The sequence below is a fragment of the Aristolochia californica genome, unplaced genomic scaffold, assembly GCF_029961685.1.
Source record: "Aristolochia californica isolate CCGP_79_NKW_82.1479 unplaced genomic scaffold, dmAriCali1.0.hap1 SCAF_7, whole genome shotgun sequence".
NCBI lineage: Eukaryota > Viridiplantae > Streptophyta > Magnoliopsida > Piperales > Aristolochiaceae > Aristolochia > Aristolochia californica.
In genome coordinates, this window is record NW_027182268.1 from 1,709,828 (window position 1) to 1,722,263 (window position 12,436).

General features: G+C 39.8%; 1 protein-coding gene across 1 annotated transcript; it reads left to right on the forward strand.

Moving 5' to 3' along the window:
- The first annotated feature begins 8,823 nt into the window (after positions 1-8,823).
- Positions 8,824-10,036, forward strand: LOC137937578 (zinc finger protein ZAT5-like). Its single transcript, XM_068782670.1, has one exon. The coding sequence runs from the start codon at positions 8,962-8,964 to the stop codon at positions 9,820-9,822; it is 861 nt and encodes a 286-aa protein (XP_068638771.1). The 5' UTR covers positions 8,824-8,961; the 3' UTR covers positions 9,823-10,036.
- The last annotated feature ends 2,400 nt before the right edge of the window (positions 10,037-12,436 follow it).

Below are 12,436 nucleotides of genomic sequence, written 5' to 3' on the forward strand. Positions count from 1 at the left end.
TCTCTTTTGATAGTTTGAGTGACGAGTTGTAAATTTACTGACAGTTTATGTGCATAACAAATAGGGAAGAGAAATTATATTTTCTTGGAAAAACACTATCATAATTCTTATCAAGTTCTCACTAGCAGAACTCGTTTAATCATAAATATCTGTTGGATAACCCTAAAAATTTAGCTCAAAAAACTAAAAAAAACTTCAAAAGTAGAAGAAGACAATAGTGTATTAATCAAAGAGAGAGAATCCCATGCCTCCGTTGCTCTCCTCTACTTCATTTCTCGCTTCTCTTCAGCTGGTGGAGCCTCTGGTGGTGCAGCGGCCCACCACCACCAATAACCACCTGCAACCAAAATGTTTTAACACAGCACAATTAAACCAAGCATTCTGGATTATCGTGATCAGTAAGCAGCTTCTCAAAATAATTGTAATCTCTGTTTAGTGGACAGATATTGGTTGCAGTGAATCCATGTCTCATAGTGTTCTATGTTTCCTAAAATTATGTGGTGATTAAACCTCAAATATAATTTCATTTTGAGTGGGGCAGTTTTTCTTGGTTGTTTCTTTGAAAAAATTGGTTTCAAACACCAAACCTCATAAAGCTCTGAGTTTGAATTAAGGGCCTCAAATTATGAATGTGGAATCCATCTAAAAGCTCAATTCATGTGAGGACAGATTTTGCCAATCACAAGGAAATGTGTTTTGTAAATACCCCTTGAAATCCTTTTTTGCTCATTCCTTTGTTAAAGAGAGGTAGGGCAGGCGGGTGTGGGATTCTCTCCTAATGCAAGAAAGGAGCGTTAGATAGACATCCCTTCCTTGCTCCCTCCTTCATCCTTGTCATTGTTAGAGGTAAATTTGGAACAAAGTTAAATTAGAGAACTTAGTATTGTCCTTTGTTAGTGACATTATGCAAATGAACCACACCTACTATTGTAATATTTTTAACTCCATGACATACAAAAAAAAAGGGGAAATAGAACGGGTAAACTTCACATAACACGAAGGATTTCGAAGGGTGTTGCTCTGCTTTCCTTGGTTTATTCGAATATATGAGATCCATTGAGTGTCTCAAATATCTTTCAAGTTAAGTATTTCGTTATATTTATTGATAATTTTACTGGAGTTACATGACTGTTTTTATTAATGGATAGGTCTGAAATCCTTCCTATTTTCAAATCATTTCATGTCATGGTTTCTGTTCAATTAGGTAAAAAGATAAAAGTCCTTCATTTTGATAATGCTTGAAAATACCTATAGGGGAATTTCTTTCCTTTTATAAGGATAATAACATTATTCACCCTAGAGAGAGTGAAGAAGAGACAAAAACATAAGATATTTACAATACGACCACCCAAGTTTGTCTATATTTTTCAACACTCCCGCATCCCCAGATTGGCACATGTAGTGGAGAGAATTTTGGAGTTGACTGACTTCATGAACATATTAGTAAGTTGTTTATGAGTTGAGACATATTAAGGCTTATGATTCCTGCTTGCAATTTTTATCTCACAAAGTGATAAGTCCACCTCAATATGCTTAGTTCTCTCATGAAAAAATGGGTTGGAGGCAACGTGGATTGTTGCTTGATTATCATAATAGAGTTCCATAGGTCTTTTTTGTGGAATCTCAATTCTGCTAGAAAGTATTTAATCCATAGAAGCTCACTTACGACATGTGCTATGACTCTATATTTTGTTTCTAAATTTGACCTTGCAACTACATTTTGTTTTTTACTTCCAAATGTAACAAAGTTACTTCCCAATAAAGTACAATATCCCAAAGTAAAGTTTATATCATTTGGTGATCTAGCCCAATCCGCATCAACAAAACTTCTAATATTAAGACAACCATGACACTTATATAAAAACCCTTGTCCTGGTGCCTTTTTCAAGTACCTGAGAATCCTTTCCAATGCCTACCCATGAGACATCTGAGATTTATGCATTTACTAACTGACCACACTGACTTCAAAAGAAATATATGGTTTAGTTACAGTGAGATAGATAAGCTTGCCAACTAGTCTCCTGTACTTACCTATATCATCTTGTTCTCCCGAGCCAGTACAAAGTTTTGTATTTGTTTCCATAGGGGTGTTAGCATGACAAAATCCCATCATTTCTATTTCTTCAAGCAAGTCAAGAACATATTTCCTATGTGATAAGATAATACTTTGCTTGGACTGAAGTCCAAGTCTTTCATTTTGAATTCATTGCATATATTGTTTTTACTTGGCTGATGCTATCAGAATCACTACCTGTCAAAATAATATCATCCATATATACAACAAGTAGTACAACTCATTTCTCAGTATGCTTGAAAAATATAGAATGGTCCACAAAACACCTTGTGAACCCAAAACAAATCATTGTTTGACTAAACTTGTCAAACCACACCCGTGGAGATTGTTTCAGACCATATAATGATTTTTTAAGACGGCACACCAACCCCTCCTAAAACACATATCCATGTGTTTACTACATATAAATTATGTCCTTAATATTGTCATTGAGGAAGTCATGTTTTACATCTAGCTGAAAGACATGCCATCGAGAATTAGCAGTTAGAGATAATAAGAGACGCACCGAGTTCAGCTTGGCAACTGGGGGAAAAAGTTTCCTCATAATCAATCACATAACATTGGATATAGCCTTTAGCCACTAGGCATGCTTTAAGGCGGGTCACTGTGCCATTTGGATTCTCTTTGACAATGAAGACCCATTTACAACCTATCGGTTTTTTTCCTGATGGTAAGGAAACAAGGTGTCATGTTTGATTCTCATAAAGAGTTGTCATTTCTTCGTCCATGGCTGTTTTCCATCCTGGGTTCTGAAGGGCTTCCTAATAAGATTGAGGAATAGCAACAAAAGAAATGGAAGCAAGAAATTGATAGCAGGATTGTGATAATCCATATGTAGATAAAAAATGAGCAATGGAGCCACAGGTAGAAGGCCGGGTGCATGCCCTCGGTTATTTCCAAAGAGCAATAGGTCAAGTATCAAATAAAGGACCAAAAAGAGTGGGCGGGGAAGGAGAACTTACCTCAGGAAAATTTGGAGACTCCATAGGTGTAGTGTCGACCAATGCTTCAGGGGGCTGGACAAGTACATCAATACGGCCATGAGTTGCAAGGTCAACAATTATCACAATAGGTTTAGGAAACTCATTGGCCGCAAAAAAGCCAGGTGGGGCACCGACGAATGGATAAAAAGGCTAGTCCTAAAGAAATGTGACATCACTAGAAACAAACAATTTCCAAAGAGACGGATTGTGACAGACATATCGTTTATGAGTAACAGAGTACGCCAAAAAAATACATTTAAGTACCTTGGGATCCAATTTAGTAGTATGTGTGGAAGTATTATAAACAAAATAAGATCACCCAAAAACTCTTAAAGGAAGATAGAACAACTTATCACTAGGAAAGAGATTAGAACATGGTGTCTATTGACCAAGCAGTGCGGAATATGGTTCCGCTTCCTTCCGAGAAGAAACTCGTGGGTTGTAAATGCATTGTCTCTATCAACCACAATCCCAATGGTTTTGTGGCCAGTCTTAAAGCCCGTCTAGTGGCCAAGGGATACACTCAGTACTATGGAATTGATTATGAGGAAACATTCTCCCTTGTGGCCAAGTTAAATTCAGTACGAATCCTATTATCATTTGCTGCAAATTCTTCTTGGTCAATATATCAACTCAATGCGAAAAATGTTGTTTAAAATGGTGATATTAAGGAGGAGATCTATATGCGTTAGCCGCCTAGTTTTTTGGTTGAGGGGGAGTTGGTATGCAGATTGAAGAAATCATTATATGGTTTAAAATAGTCTTGTCGGGCTTTTTTCGATAAATTTGTCAAGCAATGTCGGGTTTGGATTCCGTAGATGTTCAATTGATCATTCAGTCTTTTTCAAGAATACCTTGAAGGGAAGTGTATTACTGATAGTTTATGTAGATGATATTATTTTAATTGGTAGTGATGCAGAAAGAATAAAAGAAGTCAAAGCGAATATATGTAAGGAATTCAGAACAAAAGACTTGGACTTCTAAATTTTTTTTTGGGTATTGAGGTCTTCCATTCAAAACATGGAATTATCTTATTTTAGAGCAAGTATGTTCTTGATGTGCTAGAAAACACAAGGATGATGGAATGTGGACCAGCAAATACTCCTATGGATATTAACACCAATTTGTGTGCAAGGTCTGGTGAAGATGTGGATGTGAGACAATATCAAAGACTTGTGAGGAAACTCATTTATCTTACAATGACCATATCAGATTTAACATGTGTTGTGGTTAGTTAGTACATGCATAAACCACAAGTTATTCACTGGCAAGTTTTGGAGAAGATCCTCTGATATTTAAAAGGAGTTTCAGGCAAGGGACTTCTATATAAATATCACGATCACCACAATATTGAAGGATTTGCCGATACAGATTGGGATGGATCACCCGATGAAGGGAAGTCGACTTTTGGGTATTGCACTATAGTTGGAGGGAATTTAGTTATATGGAGGAGTAAAAAGAAGAATGTGGTGGTCAGATCCAGTGCTGAAGCAGAATACAGGGCTATGGCCCGTGCAATCAGTAGGCTTCAATGGATTAAATCTCTCCTTACTGAATTAAGGTTCCACAAAAAGACTTATGGAATTCTATTGTGATAACTAGGCAGCCATCCACATTACTTCAAATCTAATCTTACATAAGAGAAAAAAATATTGAGGTAGATTGCCATTTCATACGAGAAAAAATCCAAACTGGCATTATCTCTTAAACATGTTTCATTTCAAGGACAAACAGGTCACATCCAAGATACAAAGCACTATATGCAACAAGTTGGGTATCCTCCATCCCCCCCCCTTATTTTGGGGGGAAGATGTAACTCACTATAGTGGCAATGATGTGAAATATCTTTATTTATTGTCTTTTTCTACTTCTCTTAGGGTAAAAGGTATTCATGTAATTTATATTTTGTACAATATTATAAATACATGTTGAGGGAGAGGATTAAATACATGTCTTAACCCTAATCATCTTTCCTTCTTCTCTCACTCTCTCTCTCATCTGACCTCTCTCACTGGATCATCTTCTCCTCTTCTCCTATTTCTCTCTTTTACGTGTAACTCTTTTGTCTCAAGCTATTACTCGATACATGGGATCCTAAATCTAACATTTTCTATTAAAATAAATGAGTAATTAGACCATTTCATTTTGATAATAGGAATATGCGGTGGGGACTCCTCTCTATCGAAATAATGAGGCCCAATACAGGGACGGAGGACGACTCTCCCTTCTTCTTTCAACATCAAGAGAGGTGTCGCCACCTCGTTTGGTGACACAAATGAGAAGGGGGACAATCACCCCTCTTCTTTTGGCTTCTCTCTACAAGGATAGATCATAGGTTTTCACTGTTTCCACACAGATGACTTTGTCCCTCCATCTTGTAGCACTAGGAGCTAGCAGCAACTGCACTCCATAGTGATATGGGGAGGAGGATGATGGAAATGGGGAGGGGGGCCTCCCTGCTCTTTGGCAGTAACTGTTTAGGGTAGAGGAATGAGGACTCTTCTCAATATAAAAGGGGGAGCCACCTCTATGGTGGATCCTAATATTTTTAGAAAATTTAAATATAAAATTGTAACAAAGAGAATTTTAGTAAATTTATTTTTCCGTAATTAACGGTAACTACTGGACATAATTGTTATCCATCTCATTAGAAGGTCAAATTTTGGAATAAGATAAACCTGTCTGCATCTGAATTTAGATAAACACTCAAGATCGAATTTTAAAATTAACATTCAATTTTTTGATAAAAAATGTTTCTTTGGTATTTAAAAACCAAACACCAAAAGGAAAATCCTTCACCGTTCACCGCCTAGAAGCATAAAATAGGCGAAGAGTTGACACACAAGCAAGCACGTTGGATTGTTGAAAGAGCGTGCTGCTAACCAGTGAGCGCCCTGGCGGTGCGCGGATGATTCCTTTCGCCACTCACAGTTGACCAATTGCAACCAAACCGGCGTGTTTACGATCAGAATATGAAGAAGAGGTTCGAGTGAATGAAAGAAAACTCTTCAGGCTTCAATCCACTCGAAAATAATTCTTCCAAGGTCACTGAGACTCCGAGAGGAGAAGAAAAGAAATGGGAAATGAAACCAAGCAATTAAATAGATCTCAATAAGGGAAAAAACCCTTTTTTTTTCGCTTTCCGGCCCTGGTAAACTCTGGGTGGAGGGTGGAGGGTGGAGACAACCGGATGTTTGTCAGATATTGGAATACGAAGCCCAAAGAACAACTCTTCTGCTTGGGAAAAACCCTTTTTCTCATTTTCTGTCCTGGTAAAAAGTTTTTGCTTTCAAAAGCTTCAACTTGGATGAGTATTCAAATCCACTAAAACTGTTTCCCAAGTGACTTCTGCTCGTATTCAAGTCAGGAGTGGAGTGCAGTAGAGGGGTCCAACTTGACGGGAAGTGACTTGGCCAAGGTTGGTGGCCGGTCCAAATTTTTAAAGAAGAAAGACCAGGGTGCCAAGGGAAAAGGGGGCGTTGGCTCGATCACAGTACTCCTGAGAGTGGGACGGACCTAATTTTTGGGTGGAGGAGTTTGGCGTGGTGTCGTTGTCGCTAATGAATTTCTCAGAGATCTTGATGATGCCACTTCGTTTCCCACGCTTCTAATTAAAATTTGCAATTCTGTATTAGTTCCAACTTCCAAAGTGGTAGTTAAGAACATCACTACTACTGCCACTGCCACTACCACTAGTTCCACACCTCCAACTAACCTCTCCCCGGATAGAGGCGTTGAGTGTTTGTTACACCTTTTCTTCTGCTACTCTCTCGCCCATGACGGAAGGCATCAAAATTTGTTCGCTGGTTCCTTTGCCTTAAATCCCCTTTCTGACAGAGGAGATGTAGATGTTCACTGACTGGTATTGTTCGGTGGAAGCATCCATGGATGGTTGAGTCCACATTCGCTAAAGAGATAAAACCAGAGAGAAAAAAACTTGATAATTCAGATGGGATGAAAAGAAATCTGCATATGATTAGTATCCAGGAAGTTGCTGCTGTATATATCAGATTCTCCTATATAAACTAGTTTAATAAGGTGGGAAGGGAAAGGGCCAAAGATAATGGATTTTCTCCTCAAGGGCAGCAGAGTGATCATGGGTGACGTGGGGAGTGGTGGAGGCTTTGTTTCGAGTATTTAATGGAAGATTAGCGCTTTCTCTACGTCTATCTCTCCTCTCTCTACTGCAATAGTTTATACTCAATAAACATAGCTTGTGAGCATTATGATTGTTATTATATGAAAAATTGGTTAAGTAGCGGAGAGAGAGAGAGAGAGAGAGAGAGAGAGAGAGAGAGAGAGAGAGAGAAGGAGAGAGTGGAGGAATGAGGAAGGCAGAAGAGGAAGAAAAGAAAGGAAACGACGCTGTACCAACCGACGGATCAGATGGGATGCCTTACTTGGGACTACCTACTGGTGCTACTGCTGGCGTTGCCTTACGTGCCTCACACAACCAACAAAACAATTCGTTACGCTAAGAATCTGCACTCCCTAATCCACTCGCCCATTGACTTCACTTACACTAGCTCTTCCTTTCCTTTACCTCCCCCCCTCCCCGCCTTTTCTCCCGGACAACTCTTCGGTTGAAACTTCCAAAGTCGTGAATCTCTCACTGATTTCTGCGCCATTTAATAACTCGGATGGACAATAGGGATTTTGATACAGAGCGAGGAGTACCCATCAGGAGGGGCCGCCTTTTGTACAACACAGAGAAGACAAACCTTGATCTTCTCTTGGACGGATAAAACCAAGAATAACGTTTGGAGAATGGAGAGTACCTAGTTATGAACCATTAGCTGGCCGGTAGTGATCGAAACTTGAAAGAGAAAAATCCGCACCGTGGCGGACCTCGCTTCAAGCTTAGTGATGTAGCACTTCACTACATCGTTCCTCTGTAATTAATTAATCGGTTCATTGGTTGGAAGTGGGGGATGGACGGCACCCATGACCTCACCCCATCGCCTGGTATATCTCTAGAAAGTTGAATAACAAATTGCTTTGTACTTTTGTTTGGGAGAGACGATAAAGCAAAGCACAAAGAGTCGTGATTCGTGAGACACAGGGGAGGTTATCGTGAGTGAGATGATCAGATGACTGTTGGCTGTTGCTTCCGCCTCCATCCTTTCCACTACTGTTTTTGGTTAGTAACAAGCAACAGATTAACTCGGTGAAAGAGAAAGAAATGGAAGACCGCAAGTTCCGTGGGTTCCAGGCTTGCAGTCCAACCCCTAGAGGGAGAACCGTTAGGAAAAAAAGGAATGGGTTTGCTTCAAAGCTAACCGAATCTCTATTCTCCTCTCCCTTTTTTCTCAAATTTACAGCCTCTGTTCTGTCTTTCTGGTTACAAATTCATCAATTATTTCTGATCTTAATGAATAATGGAGCATTTAACCCCATTAAATTTGAGTAAAAAAACGAGAAACGCTCGTTGGGTTTGATCCGTGAGTGGATATGAAGGGAGTTTAGGGTGGCTAACCACTATCAAGTGAGAACAACTCAAATATAGTCAAGAATCGGTTGTGCTGTTTGGGTGTGTCTCCCTGCTCCCTTGTTTGGGTGAATTTATATTTAGGCTTAGGTTCACTTTACACAGGGATGTAATATCTTTAATTCCTAACCTTTGAAGGTTGGAAACGTAAGAATGGCGGACTGATTCACGGTTACTCTTCACGGGGCGGCTTTGACTCCTAAACTCATTCACTATAAATAATAACGCCTACTTCCCACCTCGCTTCCTCCATCAAAACCACCCCCTATTTAGCCTCCCTCTTCTCTCTCTGTCTCTCTCTCTTATAAGTGGAGCTCTTTTGTTCTTACATGCACGTTTCTCTCTTGCTCTCTCTCTCTTAGCTTCTTCCTCCTCCTCCTTCTCCTGGTTTCCTTGTGAGGGCTCCGGAGGCAACGATGGACAGTGCCAACGAGGAGGCCATGGGAGGTAACCAGGATCATTCCAACATCATTGCGAAGGGCAAGCGTACCAAGCGCCAGCGGCTCCAATTGCCCACCCTCACTACTTCTTCAACCAGCAACGGCGGGGATGACCAGAATAACAATAACGAGAGCAACAACAGCGACAGCAATTCTAATTACCTTCAATCACCAACCACTTCCGCGGAGCTGTCCGGAAGCACCACGGAAGAAGAGGAGGACATGGCCAAATGTTTGATTCTTCTGGCACAGGGCAGCGGCAAGGACTCTCCGAGATTAGAAGATCGGGAGGGTGGAGGAGAGAGAATCGTTAGCCGTAGATTCGCCGAGACGGCTACGACCACCAACGGCAAGGCGGGATTCTACGTTTACGAGTGTAAGACCTGTAACCGATGCTTTCCTTCGTTTCAAGCCTTGGGAGGCCACAGAGCCAGCCATAAGAAGCCCAAGAACGTGGCGGCTGTGGAGGAGGAGCACCCAAGCAATTGCTTGGGTCTTCAGGTTGGTGCCAAACCAATTTCATATAATAACAGCATCAACAGCAACGGTAATATCCATAACAACAGCAATAAATCGAGGGTTCACGAGTGTTCCGTATGTGGGTCGGAGTTCTCCTCCGGGCAAGCCCTTGGAGGCCACATGAGAAGGCACAGAGCAGCCATAGCCGAATCTCCAGAAAGCAATAAAAAGCAAAAGAACATTCTGTCCTTGGATCTCAACCTCCCAGCACCCCAAGACGACGACCGAGAATTCCCGAAATCACCGAGTAGCTTCTCATTCGCCGGGAGACAACCCCTCGTCCTCTCGGCCTCGCCTCTGGTGGACTGCCATTATTAAACAGTTCCCTCCTTTATACCGACGGCGTCCATCAACACCCAAATCGTGAATTGCCTAAAATTCTTCCGAGTATCATCATTTCATTATTATTATCATCACGATTATTATTGATTCTTTGGATTCTTTCATTTTGATCAATCAAGGATCGAAATCTTGTTCTTCAGCAAGTGGTTTATGTATCATGGGGGCAGAGGAGATGAGCCTTTCTTTTTCCCTTCTTTTTCGTTTTTGTTATTGTTTCTTCTCTTTATCCATTATTTAATTTTCTTTTTCGGTTGTTTGAGAAAGAAAGTGGGTGGCGATGTGCAGGACTCAAAGAGAGTCGGAGAAGTTTGTTTTTTCAACCACCAAAAGTCGTGGATTAGGTTCCCTTCTTCCTTCCCAACACAACACAACCCAACACAACTCTCTCTCTCTCTCTCTCTTTCGTTATTACATTGAATACCAAGAATAAACGGATAGCTAACTCTCTCAGTCTCTACTCACTTTAGCCTTTAGGCCCCAAACGGATTCAAATGGAGAAACCGTAAGAGGCAAAGTGAGAGGTTGGATTTGGACGGATGACCTGTTTTTCACCTAACGAAATGAAGGAGATGGCGGCCCCAAGATGTGGAAGCTAAGGCTGTTCAATGCTTGGACAACAAGTAACTCCCCTTGGAGAACAACGGACGCGGCCTGCTTTGCGTAACTCCTCTTTGTTTAGTGCAAGTTATGTGCACGTTTTTGTGTTCATGTGTCGACTTTGCGTGAGATGCCCGGGCACATGAAAGGCCGTTTACCCAGTCATTAACACATTCATTATTAGTTTTAAACCCAACCAAGAGTGTTGCCCGTTTATTAAGAAACTCTTAATCCTATGGGATTCTCCGACGCTATTGGATCCCTTAGAAAAGAAAAAAAGAATAAGAATTTGATTATTATTATTCCAAAAAATGGTTAAAGATAACTATCAAATTCATTTTTTCAGTAATTATTTTCCATAGGTGCCAAATAGACCCTTAAATCTTGCTGCTCTTGTCTGGTAAGGAGGAAGAACAAGTCCTTAGAGAGACCAACCCCTACCAAAATACCACATATGGCTTTAAATCCCCTAAATTATTGAATTCAATATTGGTTAAGGACAAGTTGGAGAGGAGGGGAGGGTCTCTTCACACCAATGGCTTTTCTGCCAAGAAATAAATGATTCACGCTCTCACTCATTTGACATATGAATAACTCTACTACGTTATCTTTAATGGCCGACTTGGTGGCATAGTCTTCCCAAACCAAACACGATACACTGGTCCACTTCAGAATTAGTAAAAGCACATTGCACCTTCCTCAAGATTCTTGGCTTTTAGTTCAGATTCAGAAAAAAAAAAAAAAAAACTTTTTTTGTTTCCTACTTTATGAAGCTCGACCGAGCAGGAAGACGATGTGACTACTGACTATACCATAAGATTAGGTTGCAAAGACGATGGGGTGTAGATTTTTTAGCCACTGAAGAGACGGTGGAGAACAACTCGTCTCCTCATTGGGAGTTGCAGGGAGACAAATCCAGCAAAAAGTATCGGAAATAAGAGATGGAAATCTGGAACGAAGAGTAATCCATTCTAATTGAATAAGACATCTTTATCAGGTCATTAGAAATGAAAGAGGGATTTTGCACTCCTTTTGACGTACTAGAAAGAGAAGACAGAAAAGAAGTTCTCATTTAAAAAACAGTAAAAAAGAATGAACACATTATAGTCTGAAGAGAGTACTATTAGTGTGTAGGTTAATATTGAGGGTTAAAGTGATAACAACTCTTTAGTACAGGGAAAGTGAATTACCTATTCTTATGAAAAATGAGCAAAACTGAAATTCCTCCCGTGTATTCATTTTCTCTCGACAGTCCATGTTTCCTTGTCCTCGCTCCCTTCTGCAGTTTTTCCCATTCTAAACACTAACATAAAAAGTACTTTCGCTAGGAAAAGTAGGTTACCTGTAATTTACTTTCACTTTCATTTCCACTAAGTATAATAAATAAACAGTCACTCAAAATTGAGATGCAATGGGCGCGTAATTGACCAAAGAGACTACTCCATATGACAGTCTGAAGATTTAGCTATTGATGTTGCAAAAGTAAAAAGAATATCCAGTGAGTTAGTGCTAACAGAAAATTATATGAAACAATGTTTAATAAATAAAAAAATCGATTTACCATAATTTTGGTGATTGTATATTTTTTAGGAATGACTTTTTTTTATACTTTATTCTTGTTTTCTTTGAAAAGTAGAAAAATGGGTTTTCTATTGTTCTAATGGAAAACCATGGAAAAAATTACCCAAGAAGTTCTTGGACCAAATCCTAGTCCTAGCTTCGTTTACTGCATGACACCGTAATGGTTCTCGTTATGTTCTTGCCAAGAAAGAACAAAGAAAATTCAAATTAGAATAATTATGTTCTTTTCTGATGCACAGCATATTGATCTGGCTCTGATAGACATAATCTGAGTCTAGTGGGTTGCTTTCGAACGAGTATATAAGAGGTGGAATTAACTCTAGTATCAGGGACAGAGGTAGATAGAAAGATAAAAAAAGAAAAAAAGAAAAAAAGACAGAAAGATAAAAAGAGAGAGAAAGAAGTAAGCCAG

Coding starts and splice junctions, on each gene's coding strand:
- LOC137937578 (XM_068782670.1), top strand. CDS start 8,962: ATGGACAGTGCCAACGAGGAGGCCATGGGAGGTAACCAGGATCATTCC.